We start from the raw sequence: 24,396 nt of genomic DNA on the forward strand, positions 1-24,396 counted from the left end.
TAGGCCATATACGAAAATCATAGATCTATATGTATTTATGTTAGATGATAAAGGAAAAATAACTGAAGAAAGAAAAATACAAACTGTATAAGGGTAGGTTGAAAACACTGTATATTAATTTAAATATATACATATTAGAAAATGGAAATATAACATATAGAACAGGAGAAAATATTTGCAAGCAAATTTACAAATGTTGGCATTCCAAAAAAGGACTAGTATCTGGGATATCTGGGACTTTGGAGAACTCCAAAAAGTCAACAGTAAAAAACAATCAACAACAAAACCAAAAACAATTCAATTAGAAAATGGACCAAAGATATAAACAGACGTGTCATGGCAAAGTGTATACAGGTGGCAAACAAGTTCATAATGAGAAAAGGAGAAAGAATGCTTTAGGAAAATAACAGGTTAAAACCATAAAGAGATATCACTATACACTTAAAAGTGGAGATGACATCAAATGTTGGCATGGATAAAGAGAAATGGGATCACTCATACTTTGCTGATGGAAGCATACAGTAGTACAGCTATTCTGAAAAGTAGTTTGGACTTTCTTATACAACTAAATGTACAATATTGTAAAGTAATAAGCTTCTAATTAAAATAAATTAATTAATGAAAAAAAAAAAGACTAAATGTACAATTACCATAACACCCAGCTACTGTACTCTTGGACATTTATCCCAGAGAACTGGAAATTCATGCTGGCACAAAAACCTACAGATTCATGGCAACTTTATTTGTAATAGTCCACAGTGGGAAAGCGTCCAGATGTCCTTCATCTGGTGAGTGGTTAAACAATCTGTGGCACATCCATACCATGGAATACTACTCAGAAATAAAACTGAACAACTATCAATACACATAATGACCTGGATGAATTGCTAGATGAATTGTCTCTTTTACGCAGTATACTTATACTGCGTAAAAGAGACAATTCCAAAGATTGACACTGAATGATCCCATAAATATGTATATAATAATCTAGAAATGACAAAATTATAGAAACACAGAACAGAATTAGTGGCTTCTCGGGTTGAAAAATGCAAGTGGGAAGGAGGTGGGCACGGTCATAAAGGGGCAACATGAGGCATCCTTGATGGAATGACCCTGTATCTTGACTATGGTCGTAGATAAACAAACCTACTCATGGGGTCGCAAAGAGTTGGACACAACTGAATGACTTTCACTCACTCATTCACTCATTCTTGTAAGAATTACAGGGAACTAAAACACACATACACACACACAAATACAATTAAATACAAGTAAAACTGAAGAAATCTGAGCAAAACTGGTGGGACATTTCAATGTCAATATGCTGGCTGTGACTCTGTAGTATACTTTTATAAGATATTATTGAGGGAAACTGGGAAAAAGGTATATGATCTCTGTAGTATTTCATTACAACTGCAAGTGAATCTACGACTGTCTCAAAATAAAAAGTAATCTATATTTAATGCATAAAATAGGAACATTCAGTTGCTCATAGAAATGTTAAAAAAGTGAAAAGGGAAAACTTAGCCATGGCAATTTTAATTATTTTTTTTTAAATCATACTGTTATATGGTAAATTACCAGTCAAATAAATATTTTAACCTCAAAATTGGGAAAGTGAAGTCTTGATTTTAAGGACAATAAAGCTTGTCTTGGGTTTCCCTGATGACTCAGACAGTAAAGAATCCGCCTGCAATGTGGGAGACCTGGGTTGGATCTCTGAGTTGGGAAGATACCCTGAGAAGGGCTGCCCACTCCAATATTCTGGCTTGGAGAATTTCATGGCCAGACAAAGCTTGTCTGATCTGTAGAGCTGAAAGGTTTCAGTTATATCAGGAAATAAGCCATATGTTTACATCCTACACATTCTGCAAAGAACTAGCACACAACTTTTCACTTACTATATGCTTGATGAATATTTGTTAAAATTGTATTTCATATACATTTAAATGTCTTTACACAGTGAGATGACAGATTTTCCGCTTATTATAAAATGGGTACATCAGGATATTATTTTCCATTGATGAATTAAATACATGGTATATTAGTAAGGAAAGCTAAAATGAGTTGGCTATAGTCTTTCAGATAAGAAACTGAATCCTGTTCATCTTAAACATGGCTATTGCTAATGTTACACAAATTTAAGATAAACTGACTGAGACAGGATTTGATTTGCCCAACATTTTTAAAAAACAAACTACCTGTAAATTGTAATATGTAATACTTATTATCACAGCCTTTTCTCAAATAAAAAAAGTTAGTCTTCTAATACAAGTAATTGTTTTCTAAAGTTACTATAAATGAAAATTTAAATAAAAAATGAAAGGTGTAAGAACTTAAAATGAACTAGAGTAAAACTTAAAAATATGAAATTATTCAAACTATATTTTCTCATAGGTCAAATAAGGGTAAGATCTTTATCTCTGGGACTTACATGTGCATTTCTATATATTTCCCTTCATTCCTACACATTATTGAAAGTAATAGGAAAACAAACAGTAGGCTGGGAAGATGACCTGTCACTTTTTTTCCTTACTTCACATAGCTTATAAAAGAAAATATCCCTTTTTTTCCTATGCCGATGTAAGAGATGATCTGCTTAAAAGTTACCATCAGAAGAAAACTAATTATATATGGTAATGAATGTGAACTAGATTCATCGTGGGGACCATTTCATAATATATACAAGAAGTTAATTATGTCATACACTGAAAACTAATATGTCAATTCACCTGAGCTTAAAAACTAATACATAATAAAAGAATATAATTAAAAATAGATGACATATAGAACAAGTAAACAATTAAGTTGGGAAGAATCAAGCATAGGCAAGAAGCAGGTGACTCAAATTTTGGTTTCTGTTTAGAATTTGGTTTTCAAAAAAGCTAATAATAAGAAAACAAAAAGTGGAGTTCCACAATGGGATTCTAATGAATCTATCAAACTTTGTACAGATAAATCATCTGGTTCTAGCTTTCCTAGCATAAAGTTCCTGTTCTGTTTTTCTTAGGGGTTTCCCAATCTTTAAAAGTATTTTCAATTTAAAGCACTTTTATCAGTGAAATCTACTAATGTAGGAAGACTGAATTTTAAAGTTTTCTCATTTATCATGAATTCCTGCTAAGTTAGAAAAGGCCAGCAACAATAGCAGCAATGGATTGGCATGCCTCTGTATTATGGTACAGTGTTGCTGAAATGGTACACTATCCATCTCTACTGCAAGAGTTTGGTAGGCTGTTTCAAGTCTGAGGGCAAGGAAGAATCAGCTACTAATCTACAGTCCTAATGAGTGACATTATTGGAGATCCAACTGCTGTTGAATCTAAAACCAGATAAACACTTAAAAAACTTAAAACTAAAATCAGCTTTCTCTTTATCATTGGTGTTAAGGAACTTTCTTCCTGATAGAAAAAGAATCACTATTTAAATTAAGTTGGCTTTTATACTATCACTCATTTTTATACCTCATGTACCATTTAAAACTAATATAATTAGTGTCACTGAAACTGACTTTAGTCCTGAAACCGAAGAGTTATAAGAATGGGCTCAGTTACACGAACTACAGACCGGGATGTGCAGTTTGGTGATCAATGTTTTGCAAAGGCTATAAAGTTATGGATAAACTCTATGAGTTTGCTAGTTTGAAATTTTGAGGGAGATACCTGAATAACTTGACAATTATGCTTCATTGATTCACCTTGTGTAAGAAGTTCATACCTTTTCATGGACACTCATAGCTGTTATAATCTCAAGAGGCCATGTTTCCTGTTGGTGTGCCAAACAGGGCAATTTTCCTAGAAAGTGATGCCTATTTTTTGGGCTTCCCTGGTGGCTCTGTGGTAAAGAATCTGCCCGCAATGAGGCAAGACCAAGGTTCAGTCCCTGGGTTGGGGAGATCCCCTGGAGAAGCAAATGGCAACCCACTTCAGTATTCTTGCCTGGAGAATCCCATGGACAGAGAAGTCTGGAGGGCTACAGTCCATGGGGTCACAAAGAATCAGACATGACTGAACGACTAACACTTTCACATTGTATTTCATTTGTCTTTTCCCCCAGGTCTGTTCTGTTTGCTTCTGGCTGCTTCTCCAATTTAATTGGGTCACTTTGAATTCTGATACTGTTTTCCAAGGTTCTGTCCATCCTGTCTTTTCCCTTTCTCTCCAAGTAACTTCTGATTCGTAAACTCCCCTTCTAACAACTGTGAAATTGCTGAAGACTTCCAAGAAGATCAGTGTTTACAGACCATCTGTCACTATTTTGCCACTAAAAAGTTAAGCCTACTGGTTAGTCAGTTTGAAGATAGAAATAAATTGATGTTGGGAGGTAGAGAGGAAGATAGTTACAGCACAATGTATGGGAAAGCCTGTTCATGTGCTAATTTCACTGTAATGGAAACCCCAGAAAACAGAGAATACATAGGGTTTTTTTCACTGCTCTGTATCTCATGTCTAGGATAGTTCTTAAGAGCTCAATAAATATTTCCTTAACTAAAGAAAAAATCTATGTGAAATCCATGACATTGTGAAAATATGAAAACTAAAACAAAATCATTTTTTTTTCAATTATAAGTAGTTTTATACTTTGAGTAAATTTTTTGAGTGTCATTTGTATAATTCCTACTGTGATTTCAGTTCAGTTCAGTCGCTCAGTCGTGTCCGACTCTTTGCGACCCCATGAATTGCAGCACACCAGGCCTCCCTGTCCATCACCAACTCCCAGAGTTTTTCCAAACTCATGTCCATTGAGTTGGTGATGCCATCCAACCATCTTATCCTCTGTCATCCACTTCTCCTCTTGCGCTCAATCTTTCCCAACATCAGGGTCTTTTCAAGAGAGTCAGCTCTTCGCATGAGGTGACCAAAGTACTAGAGTTTCAGCTTCAACATCAGTCCTTCCAATGAACACCCAGGATTGATCTCCTTTAGGATGGACTGGTTGGATCTCCCTGCAGCCCAAGAGACCCTCAGGAGTCTTCTCCAACACCATAGTTCAAAAGCATCAGTTCTTCATCACTCAGCTTTCTTTATAGTCCAAATCTCATATCCATACATGACTACTGGAAAAACCATAGCCTTGACTAGATGGACATTTGTTGACAAAGTAATGTCTCTGCTTTTTAATATGCTGTCTAGGTTGGTCATAACTTTCCTTCCAAGGAGTATGTGTCTTTTAATTTCACGTCTGCAATCACCATCTGCAGTGATTTTGGAGCCCAAATAAAGTCCGCCACTGTTTACACTGTTTCTCCATCTATTTCCCCATCTACTGTGATTTATTTCCTTCTAATACTACACCAATGACCATACTACTGAAACTATTAAAGCAAAGATAAATATTCATATAATTATTTGGAAATGGTAAACACTACCTGAATATTGACTGCAGATAATAATTGGGGGCAGGGGGGACAGCACAGTCTGCCATGAAATACTGAAACTATTAAAGCAGACAATATTCATATAATTATTTGTAAATAGTAAATGCTACCTGAATATTAACTGCAGATAATAATTAGAGGGGAAAAACATAGCACATACTGCCATGATACAAAAAGCTTAAACAGGGTAAAACAGTTCAAGGCGGCTATGTAAAAATAGCTGTTCTTTAATTCTTTGACTCATAACATCCTGACTACAGTCTAGTCAAACTTGATTATTTGCCAACAGAAACAAGAGGTGGCTCTTTAATAAAACCATAGGAAAGGAATTAGTATTGAATTTCAACATACGCGACTCATTAACAAGGCTGTCAACAAAGGACTAAGAACAAAATCTTTATCTTTGGCAAAAGCGTGATAGAAAACAAAATAGGATTTTCATATTCCACACTGAAAACTTAGAGGGTTTTCTGACCGGTTTTTGTCAGACCCTGTGCTACTGAAAAAGACTAAGTGTAAAATCAAAGGTAGTCATTTTACGAAGAGGTTTTTTAAAAAAATTATATCTGAAAATTGAGGTTGATATAAAAGTTTTTGAATGAGTAAAATTTGAATGGAATAATGAGTACATTCTTTTCAAATGTGTAGTCTTTTACGACAAACCTGCTACATATCTTTCCTTAGGAAACTCAAATATGTGTTCTGACACTGGGAGGCCCTGACGACAGCATTGCCTAGGCCAGTTCAATGCGATACCTGTAATTGTGGACTGAAAATCTAAGGCAGATTCGCCTGCTTTGGATGATCCATGGCTGATTCATATCAATGTATGACAAAACCCACTGGAAAAAAAAAAAAATAATAAAAATAAATAAAAAAAAATAAAATAAATAAAATAAAAAAATTAAAAAAAAAAAAAAGAAATTGTGAAAGGAAGAACAGATCTGAAACAAGATCACAGCTGGACCTCACTTGAATCTATATTATATGATTCAGAAACATAATTCAAACAATGTTTCTTCTTGACCGCAGGCTAACAAAAGTATACTGAAAAGTTCTTAAAATAACTTGAACTATCCCTCTCCTTTGCCCCTCACACTTCATTAAAAAAAAAAAAAAAAAAAAATCCACTTACATTCATACTGATCACATTAAATGGGCAAAATTGTATAATTTAAGACCATGGTGATCCAATGAACCAACTGAATACAACCATTCTCTAATAGTCACATATCAATATACCTCCATTTTAAAATTCTTATGTATAAATATATATATATGTGTTAATATATATTTATATGTAAGTATATTATATATGTATAAATATGTATAAATATAGCATAGTAAATGTTCTGTTTGGTTTCTTTCAATAAAATAGCTTTACCCAGATGGTTCCTCCCTCCTTAATATACCTCATCCTCCATTCTGTACCCTCACGGTTCTCTCTCCTTTGGTTTGGCATAGTTTTGTTTTGTCTTCTAGGAGGTCATTTTCATTATATATATTGACCAATGCATACAAGTCAGAGTTTTACACAAAGCAGAGTTATGCCTGAGTGATGTCTTTGTGCTTTTGTCTTCAGAGAGTAATACTGGCCCACAGCAGAGACTTCCTTTTGTATAAGTAAAAACAGTTTCACCAATAATGTATTTTTTGTAGAAATTTAGAATACTAACTTCAGTGTAAAGCAAGGACTCTTTCACCAGGAAATGGTCTCTACAAGGTTGTGAAACCCTTAAAGCTGCATGTAAAATGCTTTAGGCGTATGTTTGTGTACTCAACTGTGCTCATACAAGAATGCGAGTACTGTGGCGTTTATTTCGTTTTTAAATATTTAAGAAAAGTGGTAAACAGGAAAAAAGGCATGCATTTCTCTTTAGCAAGGGACCTATAAAATAAACAAGAAATCTGGAAGAAATGATTCAGAAATACCCAAAGTATACCTTACATATGTAAGTATCACCTAATCAATTGCAATGTAACAATGGAAAAAGGTTATAACCAAGAATTTACAATGCAATGAGATTTTAACATTATCTAAATCTACCATCATCACACAATATGTAAAGAAATACAGGTGCAGAGACATTCATAATTTATTCAAGGTCACACATGACTCTGGTCAGTATCAGTAGCTATCAGTTCAGTCGCTCACTTGTGTCCGACTCTTTGCGACCCCATAAACCGCAGCACGCCAGGCCTCCCTGTCCATCACCAACTCCAGGAGTTTACCCAAACTCATGTCCATAGAGTCGGTGATGCCATCTAACTATCTCATCCTCTGTCGTCCCCTTCTCCTCCTGCCTTCAATCTTTCCCAACACCAGGGTCTTTTCAAATGAGTCAGCTCTTCGCATCAGGTGGCCAAAATTACTCTGGTAGTTTTTCTTAAATATATTTAAGTCAATGACTTTCAAACATATTTTAGCATCTTCTCCAAAAATATGTTTCAACAATATTTTATTAGGAACCTTACAGTAGTGTATTACTTTTTCATCATATGCTTTTCTGTAAATTCAGTTAGTTTATTTTTCATATTCACATATTAATTTATATAACAAAAATAAAAGTAGATAAAAGAGACTTCTAGAACTATGGAGAACTGATTCAATAGGCAGTTTCTCTTTGAAATATTTGTTTCCTACTTCTCTGCATTTTTGTGTAACAAAACAATATCAGTACACAAATGCAATCTACAGAAAGACAGTGAGAGCAATGATTAATTCAATTTTAAAGGGCTACTTTATAAAATAGAGACAGCCATATTAAGACCAAGATTTTTATAATGATAAAAGTAACATAGTTTGCATGGTATCATTAAAAGTGATACAAATTTTAAAGCCATAGAAACCATAACTTTATATTTTTTCACTGTTTTTATTCAAACAATTAATTAAATTACAAAGTGTCAAAGAAGAGATGTTTTATTGAAACTCAAAAGCTCGTTCATCATTTTTTCCCAGAGTCATAAATTGAAGAGCTGACATCTTGATTTATCACACTATGCACTTTTAATAGCCAACAAGTTTGCTATTAAATTTTAATCAACCTGCCTATTAAATTTCTTTCAAATGGTTGAGAGATACTTCAGTTTCTTTTAATAGCTAATTCATTCACTGGGAATCTATTAATATGGATTTCAATGACATGTTTTCTCCAGAGTAAAGACTGGATTATTGTTAGTTCAGTATAAAATGGAATATTCTGAATGTAGAGGTGTTGCCTCTATTTTAAAATGTAAATTCAGAGCTTTAGAGTCAGGAGGCCTAGATTTTACCTATTCTCTTCTCCCTTATTTTGTGCTAATTGGCTTTATACATGTCTTCTTGTCAAGATACACGAGTTTTTCTACAATAAATACTTAGAAGTAAAATTACTGGGTCATATGTTGCCCACATTTTCATTTTTTTCAAATATGTGTGTATCAATTCACAGTTTCACAAGTAGTACGTATTTCTTAAACTTTTGCCAGGATTTAGTATTGTCTGGTTGACATTTTGCCAATTTGACTGAGCATGAAATATATCATACTACCCTTATACTTCGCATTTTCCTGAATACTAGAGAGATGGAGTAATTTTTCATATATTTATTGATTGTAAATGTTCTTTATTCTGAGAATTGCCCATTCATATCTTTTGCCCACATACACATTAGATTGTTGAATTTTATATATTAATTTGGAGACATTCATTACAATGTAGGCAGTAACATTTTGTTGTTACATGTACTGTTTACATCTCCTTCCAGTAGCTCACTTTTTTTGAGTACTGCTTAAATTTGAGATGAGAATCTTATCTTTTTCTTGTAGTTTATGCTTGTTATTTTATTTTTAAGAACTCCTTTAACCTAAAATCTAAAATACATTTTCTTCTAAAAGCTTTAAAGTATTATATATATATGTATATATATATATATATATATATATATATTTTTTTTTTTTTTTTGCTCTGCAATGCAACACAATCTGGTTGTACTCGATTGAAGAAACTTATGCCATTAGATAGTCATTGTTATTTTTTACATAATTAGTTGAAAGAAAGCTTCTCAGAGATCTTATGTTTTCTGACTACTCAAGTCAATGGTGGCAGGGCTGGAAATCAGAATTCTTGGTGAGTCTTTGCTTCACAAAATAGGAGGTGGATGCTCTGCAAGTAGAATGATGAGCCTATACCACTCAGTCATTCATCTCTAAAACTCATCTTTTGTGGTCAGAGCCATATCTTTCTGTACGCTTTTAACTTGGACATTTTGAATACATTGGCATAGTACTCAAAACAAAGAATACTGAGCCCAAAATAATAAGCCAAAAGTGCTTAACCACAGGTAAAATAGCAGTAAATCATATTTCTTTTTAGTAAGAATGTAGTGTATATAATGTGGTATGTGTTTATTCCCACAGTTATATTCATTTGTAAATCACAATCTGCTTGTGATTTTTTGCTGAATAAAACAAATTTCAGAACAAAGGAAATATAATAATTAAACAACCTAAAATAACAATTTGGAGAAAATATGACTTTTCATAAAATTGTTTGCCCTATGTTGGCATACTTATAGTGTGCAAATTATCCAAACTCACATGAAGAAAGTCTGTGAAAGTTAGTGGTAGTTGCTCAGTCATATCCAACTCTTTGAGACCCCATGGACTGTTGTCTGCCAGGCTCCTCTGTCCATGGAATTCTCCAGGCAAGAATACTGAAGTGGGCTGCTATTCCCTTCTCCAGGGAATCTTCCCAACTCAGGGATCAAACCCGGGTTTCCCGTATTGCAGGCAGATTTTTTACTGTCTGAGCCACAAGGGGAAGCCTATATCAGCTAAAGTTTGTATTTTAAATTTGGAAACATAATTTAAAAAGTATATAGAGAAAAGTAGATATGAATTAAAACAAGGTGTCTATGAATACAGAGATTCTTGATAATGTTTTTCAGAGAAAACTTATTTTGTCATATAATCAGCTCAATGCTGTTTTGTTTAGACTGAGGCTATTTCAGGAAACATATTGTTTCTATTTTCCTACCTTGAGACTCTCTTCCTTCAATCTATAATATCATCTTAAACCTATCTTAGTTCTCCAATGATTTTCTGGTGTTGTAAATTACTCTATGAATGTGATGGGTAACTTGTTTTAGTTTTTGAAGAACCCACATCCTTTATAATAATGTTATGAGGAAAGCCTATTACGAAGATCAAAGGAGTGCCTATCACATAAATACTTACTTTTAAATGGCAGGTTGTATATAAGGTTGAACTATATAAAATGAAAGACTCAGTATGCAATAAACAGGGGCTATTTTACTTGGATACTACAAAATTATTGGCAATGACAATTTAAGTATTTTTTTTCTAATAAGACTTTATTTATGATAAAAATACATCCCATTTCCACATTTTAATTTTTCATGTAAATGAACTAGCTTCTATTCACTTTCAGAATAGCAGATATAAGTTAATATCATCTATTTCTTAGAAAAAAATCTGAACAAGTGATGACTCAATTAACTTTGGATATTATATATTGCATTTATACTATCACAACTTTTATGCTTATAATATAGTAGGAGCATTTTTCCAGATAAGAGGTACAGTATAGTTTTGTTTGTTTTTAGATTTTGAATTAGAAGCTGTTTCATAGATTTTTTAAAAACTGAAATTAACACACAAAACTAATAAGTTTTACTTAAAACATTATCACTACCTAATGGAAGTCAACTCAAATAAATTTGCAACTTTCTTCTTAGTATTATTATACTGGCCTCTGAGAGGACACAGTTTTAAGGATCATCAAATTCACAAATATAGAGATTTAGAAAAGTTATATCTTTGGTTCTATTACTAACTTATTATAGGCAGAAGCTATTTACCAGATTTTTTTAACACAATCTTTGCTTTAATCAAAATATTCATCCTTTTACTGAAACATAAGAAATTAAAAATAAGAGAGAAAAGGATTCTACTAATAAAATTTCTTGATATTTTTTGTATTTGAGAACTTCCAGGAAAAAAGAATGATCATAAAATTCTTGCAACCTAAGTCCTGCAGTTATATTTGAATATATATAGTTAAAACAGTTATGTTTAGTAATTCTGCATATTCAATAAATCATTTTGTAAAAAAATGTTATTGTCAATCCATCCCCCCATTTATGCACAATATCTTACAGTTTCTCTTTCCCTAAGTGAGTAGGATGAATGAATCCATACTAAAGAACTGTGCTTAGAACAAAATAAAGTGAAAGGAAATGAATATTGCATCAAGGCAATTAAGAAATAAAGATGTGAATAATTGTGCTTTAAGAACAACTTATTTCCATACAAGGTAATAAAAATCATTCTGAAATACATTCTTGGAAAATATCCTAATTCTAATTCTCAGTAAGCTTCCTGAAAGTTGTCATCATAGGAAAATAATGAAAATTTTTATTGCTGTAAGTAGGGCTCCATGGTCAGAAAGATCTTGTTTGGAATTTAGATTTTGTACTTTATTAGCCACATGATTTTGGACAAGTTACCAAGAAATCCAAGTTATTCATGGGTATAAAGATAATGGATAATAAATAATGAACAGTGTACAATAAGAAAATGACAGTTACATACAATAACGGAGAAATCTCAACTTTACGAAGGCTAAAGAGGAGCATATTGTGTTCTAGCAGAAAAAAGAACACCAGTAATTTCTGAAGATAAGTTGGAGTATTCATATTTCGTTCTCAAAAAAGATATTGTTCTCTAAAAAAAATAATATTACATCCTCAGCAATTTACACAAAACAGTAGTATTTTAAAACTAATTGGAAATGTTCTATAACACCATATTTAGAAGTTATCAAGGTATCTCGCTGTGGCTTGTTTGGTTTATAACAAAGCAGTAAGAGATACACTAACTATAAATTAAATATAAAGGGAGAAAGATCATATTCTATAAAAATAAGAAATCTACACTACATAAATAACCCTCTTTGTGAAGAGATCTTTAAAAGCTATAATAATAATAACAATAGTAATAACATCATTTTTACTATTGTATTGTTGGCTGTGACAGCCTGGATGATTTCAAGGATTCCTAACAAAGGGACAAAGTTAAAAGCAAAACATAAGTAGGACTCACTGGGCAAGCATTTTAAAGGTTTTTCTTTTTCAGTTCCTGCTAACAATTCATAGCCAGAACATATGCCCCAGACTGACTAGAGATCAATATTTAATATATCTCATATTGCAATGGAAAGTTCATTCTGAAAATTACTTGGTCTTCCTTGAGGAATCAAGGAATCAGGTTATTAGTAGCATTGTTACATTATCTATTTGATGCAATATTTCACTTTTAAAATCTGTATCCATTTTGCTTTTGTGTATTGAACTGATTTCCCTATAACAGGAGATACTCTTATTTTATCATATACTTTAGGAATACTGAAGACACATAGAAAGGAAAGAAACACAGAAATCACTGTTGCCTCATTAACAATCACAAATATAAAAGCAAAAAATACTAGATATAAATAAAATGGTGAATCTCAAATAAAAAATGTGTCCATGCATAGGATACTTACTGCATTTGCACTTATGTCATCATAATACTTATTCATAACAAAGTAATTTGTTATATAGCCCAGTCTGATCTGTTAGCTATGCAAGTTCTCTTAAGCATATGATTAATGGTGTCTACAAATTTCACAAATAGATATCAGATTATATTTGAATCTGGTTAATATTTACAGCCAATGAGTTTATAATCCTTCAAACAGCAAGGCTTTGGGGGCAATAAGACCTATCATATGCATATAAGCCAAATTATACTTACTGACATTAATAAGGTGAAGTGAATGAGTTTGAGTATTCACCCTAGTAGTTTTAATATATACAAATCATTAATTACAGTGAAAGACCACTTATATATTTTCATTTGCATTTTTCTTTAAAAACTAAAAAAAAAAATGTGTTTAGTAGCCTATATACTAAGGAGACAGCCAGTGATTTCTTGTGAAGTTTCATCTGTCCCAGTGACCAACCTCCTGGGAAAGACAATATAGGTTCTGAGAAGACATGAATTTAAAAAGGGAACAAGTCATATTCCTACTCTGCTATGTATATGGTTATCTAGAGGACCTGTCTACATTGAGTTAGTGTCTCTAAGCCTCTGAAGCACAGGATGGCTTGGAGGAAAGAGAAGGTTGTGCTTGCTTATTCCATCTAAGATAGGGAGAAAAAATATTTTACCTTTATTTCCTCAATGCTAAAATCTAGATAACAAATAAAAAATAGCACAATTTATGCAGGTGTAATTTGCATTTAATTTCTAATTCAAAAGAGACAATTCAGTTTTATTAGTTTATTTCCTTTGGTTAGTGTCAAGGGGAGCACCATATTAGGTAAATTATTTCTTTTACTTGACATTCGGGTAATTAGCTCATTCCTCCTACCTATTACTAGAAACTACAAAGTGAAAGAAACCTTTGCAATGAAGGATGAATTTTAATATCTGATTACTTGAGAGCATTGGCAAGAATCAGTTTTCATTTGTTAGAAAATATTAATGGACTTGTGAATACAATAATAATAATAATAGTATTTATTATGTTCCTGGCATGTTGTAAGCAACAATGATATATTAACTCAATCCTTTCAAGGTCCCTCTGAAGTGGGTACCATTTATATCCCTACTGCAAAAACCCTGAAAAGTTCAGCAATTTACTGAAAGTTCCTAGGTTAACACTCCATAGTCAAACTGCTATGTAAAATACAGCTACAGATTAGACATTCTTCTGTCATGTAACACTTAAACTTGGCTTACATAAATATAGCATTACTGGTCATATCTTCATGAAGAAAAATCTACACTGTGTGGGATGTTGATGGGATGGAGAATGGGAAGTAGGGGAAAATAAAATTCACAGTACTAGCCAAGTCATTGTTCCAAAAGGAGAAATGCCTTTTTGGTGGTTCTGTCACTCAAATGGGGCACATTTTTGCAATCCACAGCTGGGAGCGGGGGAGGCACCTTTTGATAATTCAGACATATTGGTAGCAGCTACCTACCAAATCTTGATTTTTAAATCGAAATTTCTGATGTCAATTCAACTTATTAAACAAAAAGAAATGAGAGATATAAATACTATTCATGATGATAGAGCCTAATAAGATCTCATTTCAGAAAATATCCCAATTTCTATATAAATCTACAAAATGAGTGGAAACGTGTAACAATTATTATAAATGAACTACCAGAGAATTTCTCATCAAATGTTACGTATTTGGATCAAACTTAAGTTTGCTGATCTAAGTCACTCAGAATACAGTTTGGCCAGTAGAGACTGTGGGTAGGGGATACAGGTGGGAAAGCTAACCTTAGCTACAAATTGTTTCTACTACTATCAGGAATTCTGAGCTACCAAAAACTTGAATTAGCATTCCACTGTCCTGGGAACAGCTTGGGAACTGAAGATGACTTCAAGGTATATGCAAATTGTATATATTTACATGAACAAAGGAACAAGCTATCCTGTGGGGTTTGTGAAACATGGCTTGGATCAGAGTTAACTTTGTCTGAAACTCTCTGTAAACAACCATCACCTCAGGGCTCTCAAAAAGCTCCTTCTCCCTGTGTATACAGTAGCGTGGGTGGAGTTAACTTGATGTGAGTTCTGGGATTTGGGGAATTGGCTTCATGAAATTCTGGATTTGTATGAGTGTGTAACATTGTGGCAAACCAGTCATCAGAAGAAAAATGTTTGAAAATGTATAGGGAACACTTGGAAAACATCTTCAAAATATAGATATTCCAAGGACAATGTAATGAAAGCTTTTAAAGAGATGAGGTGACCAGATAACAAAATCCCCAAGAGAACATATAAGAATGATTTCATAAATTTGAAAATTATCAATAAATCTTCCAAAGTCTTGCTTGATTCCAAGGAGTACAATACCAATAGTAATCAAATTTATCACATTGGGGATTCTAGACAGATAATCTGATATATAGGATATAACTAGTTGGTTCAAGAACCAAACATTAGAGATGATTTGAAAAAATATAAACCATTGAGAAGGATTTATTCACCGCATGGTAGATGTTTTTTTATTCTTAATGAATCCCAAAGATAATAATAATGGTTCTTATTGGGAAGAATAGATGATAAGACATACAGAATTTTAAGATAATTTTCTTTTAATGAATTGGACAGTGGTATGAATAGAAAAGAAATCCTGAGTTGAAAATAGGACTAATTTTTAAACAACTTCTTGTAGTTTTCAAAGATCAGAAGCACTCTAAAGACAATCATAAGAGATTTAAAATATCTAATTTAGAAAGAAAGGAAAATGAAGTTGGAAATTAAAAAATTATAAGAAATTAAGAATGAATGGGAATTTAGAATATATGAAGATGTAAAGATGTAGTGCCTAATGTTTTTATTTTAATAATAGAGAATATACTCTTTTGAATACATAGATGTAAATAATTATGCCGCTGAGGTGACTGAAGTGTTTATCTGGAAGGGTGAATCTTATATGCCACCTACCTAAATATGATACACACGCCTGAATGCAGGGAAGATAGGACCCTGGGGAACAAGACAAGATTAAAGAAGGAAGTTAAAGACTAGCTTCAGAGATATAATATGAAGAAATAAAATTTTAAAGTACTGCACTCATCTAAGATAAAAAATAATGAGATAAGAATAAAATGAGGAGTTTCTGACTCGGGGGACTAGGAAATTAATATAGGAGATCAGGAAGATCACTATGATGTCTCCCCATTAAAGTCACTGAGTGAAAGGAAGAATATATATCCTGAAGGAAAAGATCACTGCATAGGCATACTTCAAACAAATCATAAAGTCAATTTTACCCTCTCCCCAAAGTCATCATCAAATAACTTACTGGATATCACAAGAAATCTTGTACCTTTTCTTCAATAACTTTAAGAAGTATCCTTTAAAACTGAAGATTTTTAAAAACAGATTTAATATATAATCAGACAATACAAAATATTATTATTTTCTTTAAATATATTTTAAATTGACCTAGTCATACATAGCACATAGTCCAAGTTGATGAAATTTCTGAGAAGGAAATAAAAAGGGTAAAGCAATCTTATACAATGCAACTGACCTTAAGATCAAGGTCATAAAAATTATTCATTTAAAATATTTTTTAATAAAGCTACATACTTTAATGTCAATATAAATCTAGATCACAATGCTCAGCCAAGTAGTCTACATGTCTTCATGCAAGTAGTAGCTTTCTCTGTCTTCACAGTAAGCAAATAAATGGTGCATTATTACAATCAAATCTCGTCTTTTGTTTAAATAATACATTCTACGGTTTCTGTGATCATTAGATGCAAGATACTCCTAACAGAAAATCTTATTAATAAGAATAGCTTTCAAAAAAGAATAGTTTTCTTAAAGGAACATCCTATACATTTTCAATGTATTATTTCTATGTATTATTTAAAGTAAAAAGAAAATCTGTCACTATGAAAGCAATTTATTTCCTAAACTTTGGAGGCATGTGTAGATAATATATTTGCTCTGATTTAGAAAGTATGTCAAAGAATTAAGAGTATTCATATTTAAATTTTCATAAAACTAATCATAAAAGTAAACTTAAAAAGAGAACACGTGAGATACTACATAAAAAAACTGAAAATGAAATAAAATACAAGAAGGCAATTGTTTTACTTTAATGTATTTTCTTCATTTTTGGAAGAATATTTGCACTCACTGTTCTAACTTAAGCAAAAGTGTTGTAGAAAATTTAATATCATCACTAGGTTATAGTTACTTTATCACTACCACACATATAAGCATGGAAGTCAATCAAGATTTATACAACATGGATGAATCCCTAAATCAAATTTAACTTTGACACTACTTGTTATAACTTCTTTTATATAAATAAGATGCAACTTATTTGACTAAAAGTAATCGAGAACACCAGTATCTGAATCATTCTTAATCATAAGCCATAATTAGTGAATTAGTTGTTTCTAAGCATTTGATGTAACACAAAGTAGACAGAAGCAGGTTTAAAGCAAATAATTCTAGTTTGGAGCTAATAAAAATAACAATATTGATCATAAGAAATCATGAAAATAACCACCGAACGTATGCATCAAAAAATGTGTCTTTTAGGACAGTCTGATTAAAATGTGCTCACGCCAGCACCATCCCCCAGATAAAACTATGTTCTACAGATTTCCCAGCACAGACTGTATTGTACCCCAGCTCTATACATTGTTTCTACCCATTTTTACTGTAGTCAATTTAATTTTAATCTCTCTCTCTCACACTCACACATACATTTACGATGGGGAGGGGAAGGAGAGGGAGAAAGTGAGAGGGAGAGAGACAGAGGGAATAAGAAAGATCAAGCACAAACAAAATAGTAGATTAAGGGAACATCATTTTTAAAATCTAAATGATATTCCAGAAACATTTTAACTAGTAGCATATACACACCGAAAGAATTATTATATACATATATGTATAAAATTTACATATAGTGGGTTTTTCCTTCTGTATCTTTAAATATCCAATATTATCTGAACATATCTTTTTGATATTAAGATTATATGGGATTTTTCCACAAATACACAGGTTGCCTTAAGTATATTAGACAGCATAATTTTACTTCCACAAAGACTAAGAAATTGCTCTATACCTGGGACAATGTGGAACTCTATGATGCTTAGCAGACTATATAGCCACATAATTGCCCATTTTCACAGCTTCCAATGAGGCCTGACAACTCACCAGTTTATAGCAGTGGCAGATGATTAGAGAAAGAAATTTCTCACTTTTTAACTTACTTTCAGAAAAGATCTGAAAACTCAGGATTGAAAAAAGAAGCCTTATGAATAATGGAATACACTGCTACACTCAACCACATTTTATATCTTTGCAATATTCCTCTCATATGGAAAAAAGTCCAGAAGTTGCAAATAAAGCAATGCATTTAGGAACTTCTTAAAGTAATCACAAAAAGAGTAAATATGAAAAAATATTTCTAATTACCTCTGTTGAGTGATGCTGAGCTGTTTATGTCTCCAGTAATGAAGGAAGACTCTGACTGCTTTCGGACCGTATCATTCCACATTCTACGAATTCGGCTCTGGGTGAAGAAAAAAGAAAAGGAAATAAAATCACCACACAGTGAACCTTCACACAAGTCACTCTTTTTTTGTTTCTGTAATACAGGTTTATATGAGGCTTTCATTTCTGACATCTGGCACACACAGCTCCCACAAGCTTGTAGTACAGGAACATGAAAACATCTGGAGCTAAATTAATGATGATCATTGGCTCTTATTAAGTGTATTCTTAAATGCCTATGCCAGAAGTCATTATAACTATTTAAAAGAAATAAATGTAATAGTGGTGGTTTCGTTGGTCAGTTGTGTCTGATGCTTCGCAACCTTACGGACTGTGCCCACCAGGCTCCTACGTCCATAGAGTTTTCCAGGCAAGAACACTGGAGTGGGTTGCCATTTCCTTCTGCAGGGGATTTTCCTGACCCAGGGATCAAATCCGTGTCTCCTGTGTTGCAGGAGGATTCTTTACCAACTGAGCCACCAAGGAAGCCCCAAATGTAATATGATAATGCCAATTTAAAAGATACATGTGATACATATGTAGATACATAGAAGATACATATGAAGATACATAGAAGGGTACTCTAGATAGAATTTAGTAATTTTAATTTCTAAGGTAAAACAAATTATTTTCACTGTAATTTTATGGGAATGTAATATTTAAATGTGCATTAAATTGAAGCTTTAGTAACAAAAATTTACTTAATTCAGAATCTTGTAAGAAGACATAGTTTGGGATGAAAAGAACAGAGAGTATTATTAAGATGCTACTAAACTGAACATTTTCTATTAATTTTATAAGAAGATCAATGTAATTTTACATGTTACATACTATCTTGACTTTTCTATCTTTTGAAGGAAACAAAGGAAGTCAATTGATCTTTATTTATTTCCATGTAGTAGGAAGTTTTATAGAGAACTGAAATTCTTGCATCATATATCTCAAATTCAATTTTCTAAGTGTCTGATGATTCAAGAAAGCAGAACAGTATTTTTCCATTGTGGGGGGAGACTTTTTTCCTGGTTTACTGTATAGCTACTTTATTAGAGTTAGGGATCAAAAAAGAAATGACAGTCTTGTCAACAGGAAACAAAATATTTTCAGAAGCTTTACCAAGGACGAAAAAGTTATAATACTAACAAAAGGGTTATGTTCCAAATATATTTGAACTCAAATAGTAGGAGTACCTAATTCTCAAAATATTAGATGACTGGTTTTATGAATATTGAGTCATGTTTATCCTTTGGAAATACTATTTTGTTATATAAGTCAGAAAATACACATATTACACATACAAACAAAGCCAAAATAATAGAAGTACAAGAAAACCAATGCAATAAGCCTGACACTTAAAAAATGTTTCTATTGAAAAATACTTCAAAATTCAAACTGAAATACTGTGAATCAATTTCTTACATTTGCTTTATTGGTTAATTGACCTCTTTAATGTAGAAAATAGGAAGGGGAAAGGCAAACACAAACATCTTTGCCTTTATGGAGCTGCTAGACTAATACATGACACATTAATCACATATAAATTAACAAAATAAATGCAAAAGTACAATATGTCCACAAATCTCTATAGAAGCATTACTAATGATAGTTGAAAACTATGCACAATTCAAATGACTATCAATGGTAGGATGGACACATAAATTATAGAATAATGTATAGTGATGAAGGGCTTCCCAGGTGGCTCAGTGGGCAAAGAATCCGCTTGTAATGCAGGAAATGCAGGCAGACACAGGTTCAGTCTGGGGGTTGGGAAGATCCCCTGGAGGAGGGTATGGCAACCCATTCCAGTATTCTTGCCTGGAGAATCCCATGGACAGATGAGCCTGGTGGGCAACAGTCCATGAAGTCACAAAGATTGGACATGACTGAATGGACTGAACACACATAGTAATGAAAATAAAAGAGCAACATAGTCTCCTGAAGCAACATAATGCCCAAGGAAAGAAGGAAAACATATAAAAGAATATGTACTGGATGATTTCATGTGGATAAGCATCAAACACATGCAAAACAAAAGCTACTGTTAAAAGTTAAGATAGTGATTATGTCTTGAGACGACTGATTAAGAAGCATTCAAATGGTTTCTAAGTTACTGCAAATATTCTAATAATTGATCTGGGGAAGAATAAATCATTGTGCCACACACTTAAATTTTGTGTGGTTTTGTTAATGTCTATTATGATACACAATTAAAATAATTTTTAAGTGCATATAACAAAAGAACATGTCCTTGTCTAGGAAATCTGAGAACACTGCAGTGAAGAAGTGAAATCTCAACTGAGAGTTGATGGAATTATGCTTATTTTTGCGTGCATGCTCAATTGTGTCTGACTCTGTGACTCCATGGGCTGTAGCCTGCCAGGCTCCTCTGTCCATGGAATTTTCCAGGCAAGAATAGGGAGTGGGTTGTCACTTCCTTCCTCCAGGGGTTCTTGCCCACCCATGTCTTCTGTGCCTTCTGCATTGACAGGCAAATTCTTTATCATTGAGCCACCTGGGAAGCCTGCCTATTTTTAGGTGACATTTATTTGAGCTGGCCCCATTATCTTCTATTATTATTATCTTCTATTAGTCTCTCAACCTGGGCTTGCACACCTGTTCCCCTGCTGTTACTTAACAAGCCAAGCATGCTTCTGCCTTAGGTTTTGTATGATTATTTCTTCTGCATGGAGTACTCTTTCCCCAGATACTGGTATAGATAACTCTTACATCTCTTTTAATCTTTGCTCAAATACTTTCTCCATAGAGAGACCTAACTTGATCATCCTATATAGAATTGTATTTCATGCACCCAACTCTGCAAATTTTTGCCCTCATAGCTTTACCATTTTCTACATACAACATATTATAATAATATAGTTATTTCTTATATTTATATTTAATGTCTAAACAGTAATGTCCAATGTCTGCATTAGTTTTGAGGCTCTAAAAAACAGAAAGTTTGGGAATTCCCTGGTGGTTGAATGATTAGGAATCCATGCTTTCACTGCTGAGGGCCCAGTTTCAATTCCTGGTCAGGGAACTAAGATTCCATTGGCCACATGAGGCAGCCAAAAGAAAAAAGTAAAATAAAAATTCTGTCCTTTTCTGTTCACCTGAAATGGTACCTGATATATAATAATTATTGTGTGTATGTAAAATATATATTACAAATATAACAAATATTTCAATCAATTCTTCGAGGCTCTATCATGTGTTTTTCATGTACTCACTCACTGAAATCTCCCAAGAATTCCCTGAGGTATGTACTCTTCTATTCATTAGAAAATTGAGATTTAGAGGTTAACATGCACAATATCACAGATCTAATAAGTGGTATAACCAATATTTGTCTTCAATCATTTGGATCCTGATTTAGGAGATTAGAACTTATTATACTATATCAAATAATAATTGAAAAAGTAAAAGGAGAAAGGGTAAAGTATTGCAAGCAGAGAAAAATATATAATATGTAGCATTAAGCTTATACTTAAATGTTTGTGGAAAGGACCAGGACAAGCTTTAGAAAATTCCAGTGAATAAAGTAAGTCACAGAAGATTGCACACAATAAGATATCATTTTAAATAAATACTTTAAGAAGGTGAAGTAATGAACATCTTTTGGAGAGGTGAAGAAATTTTTAGAATAAGTCATGAAAATGACAAACAAAGGTTAGTAGACTGTCTCTGGTAGGGAGATGCAGGGATTGCTTAGGGAGAAGTTTCAAGAAGGGAAAAACATATGGCAAATTCTCTATTTCCTAAGTTTGATGGTGAGTTCACAGGTGTTGATTTTATTACTACACTTTACAATTTAATCTATGGTACATATATTTTTTGTTTAAAATACTGTATAACAAAAGTAAATACATCTACAAATTCAACAAAACAAATGAAAATAGATGACAGAACAATTAATGAAAGGTCAAGGTGGAAAGAACAATACTTCGGTTCAGAGTTTTTATTTTTTTATTTAATTTTTTTTCATTTATTTTTATTAGTTGGAGGCTAATTACTTTACAATATTGTAATGGGTTTTGTCATACATTGACATGAATCAGCCATGGAGTTACATGTGTTCCCCATCCCGATCCCCCCTCCCACCTCCCTCCTCATCCCATCCCTCTGGGTCTTCCCAGTGCACCAGGCCCGAGCACTTGTCTCATGCATCCAACCTGGGCTGGTGGTCTGTTTCACCCTTGATAGTATACATATTTCAATGCTATTCTCTTGAAACATCCCACCCTCGCCTTCTCCCACAGAGTCCAAAAGTCTGTTCTGTACATCCGTGTCTCTTTTTCTGTTTTGCATATAGGGTTATCGTTACCATCTTTCTAAATTCCATATATATGTGTTAGTATGCTGTAATGTTCTTTATCTTTCTGGCTTACTTCACTCTGTATAATGGGCTCCAGTTTCATCCATCTCATTAGAACTGATTCAAATGAATTCTTTTTAATGGCTGAGTAATATTCCATGGTGTATATGTACCACAGCTTCCTTATCCATTCATCTGCTGATGGGCATCTAGGTTACTTCCATGTCCTGGCTATTATAAACAGTGCTGCAATGAACACTGGGGTGCACCTGTCTCTTTCAGATCTGGTTTCCTCGGTGTGTATGCCCAGGAGTGGAATTGCTGGGTCATATGGCAGTTCTATTTCCAGTTGTTTAAGAAATCTCCACACTGTTTTCCATAGCGGCTGTACTAGTTTGCATTCCCACCAACAGTGTAAGAGGGTTCCCTTTTCCCCACACCCTCTCCAGCATTTATTGCTTGTAGACTTTTGGATAGCAGCCATCCTGACTGGCGTATAATGGTACCTCATTGAGGTTTTGATTTGCGTTTCTCTGATAATGAGTGATGTTGAGCATCTTTTCATGTGTTTGTTAGCCATCTGTATGTCTTCTTTGGAGAAATGTCTGTTGAGTTCTTTGGCCCATTTTTTGATTGGGTCATTTATTTTTCTGGAATTGAGCTGCAGGAGTTGCTTGTATATTTTTGAGATTAATCCTTTGTCTGTTGCTTTGTTTGCTATTATTTTTTCCAATCTGAGGGCTGGCTTTTCACCTTGCTTATAGTTTCCTTTGTCGTGCAAAAGCTTTTAAGTTTCATTAGGTCCCATTTGTTTCTTTTTGCTTTTATTTCCAATATTCTGGGAGGTGGGTCATAGAGGATCCTGCTGTGATTCATGTCGGAGAGTGTTTTGCCTATGTTCACCTCTAGGAGTTTTACAGTTTCTGGTCTTACATTTAGATCTTTAATCCATTTTGAGTTTATTTTTGTGTATGGTGTTAGAAAGCAGAGTTTTTATAAACCAACCTTTTATAAGTGATTACCAATGGGAGATCAACAGATGGAGAGGATTTTTACTTTTTAGTCTTGAAAATAACATCCCTCCATTACCTACATAGTAGCCACATGATTTTATTACATGTGGGTGATTTCCTGTCACCCCGTTTCCTAAATTATATCCTTAACTTTCTAAATAGTCAAAATAAAATCAAAACTCCAGTTCTCTTACAAATACTTAAGGATCCATCTCCCAGCTTTCTTCAACTTCATCTCCCATTCACACACCACTTGAACCAATGACATTCTTCTGACTCCCAAAGTTTCAAGTTCTTACCTACCTAAATGCCTTTATATTTGATGCGCTCACCTGAAATTCTCTTTCCCTGAACATCCTTCCTGTCATTTCTCCAGTCTTTGCCTAGCACTTAATCCAAGTAACCACCTGGACTTTATGCATCATATGGCCATATTTGGTTCTGCACCAACTTTTATAATGTGGTATTTTCTGTTGGTTTATTTGATTGCTAATAAATTTTCTGCCTTTTACAGTTAGTATGAAAGCCCCAGATATTGGAGGAAGTTGCCTTTTAACCATTTTATCACCAGAGCTTATAAGATTGCTTGGCCTTTTATAAC

General features: G+C 33.2%; 1 protein-coding gene across 1 annotated transcript in view; it reads right to left on the reverse strand.

Annotated features, from left to right (window-relative positions):
• ADGRL3 (adhesion G protein-coupled receptor L3) overlaps positions 1-24,396 on the reverse strand; it is a 927,638-nt gene that overhangs the window by 9,085 nt on the left and 894,157 nt on the right. The window contains exon 23 of the mRNA XM_061145874.1: positions 18,393-18,489. Within this exon, the coding sequence (XP_061001857.1) occupies positions 18,393-18,489 (97 nt within the window). The remainder of the gene's footprint in view (positions 1-18,392; positions 18,490-24,396) is intronic.

This window comes from Dama dama, chromosome 6 (genome assembly GCF_033118175.1).
Source record: "Dama dama isolate Ldn47 chromosome 6, ASM3311817v1, whole genome shotgun sequence".
Lineage (NCBI taxonomy): Eukaryota > Metazoa > Chordata > Mammalia > Artiodactyla > Cervidae > Dama > Dama dama.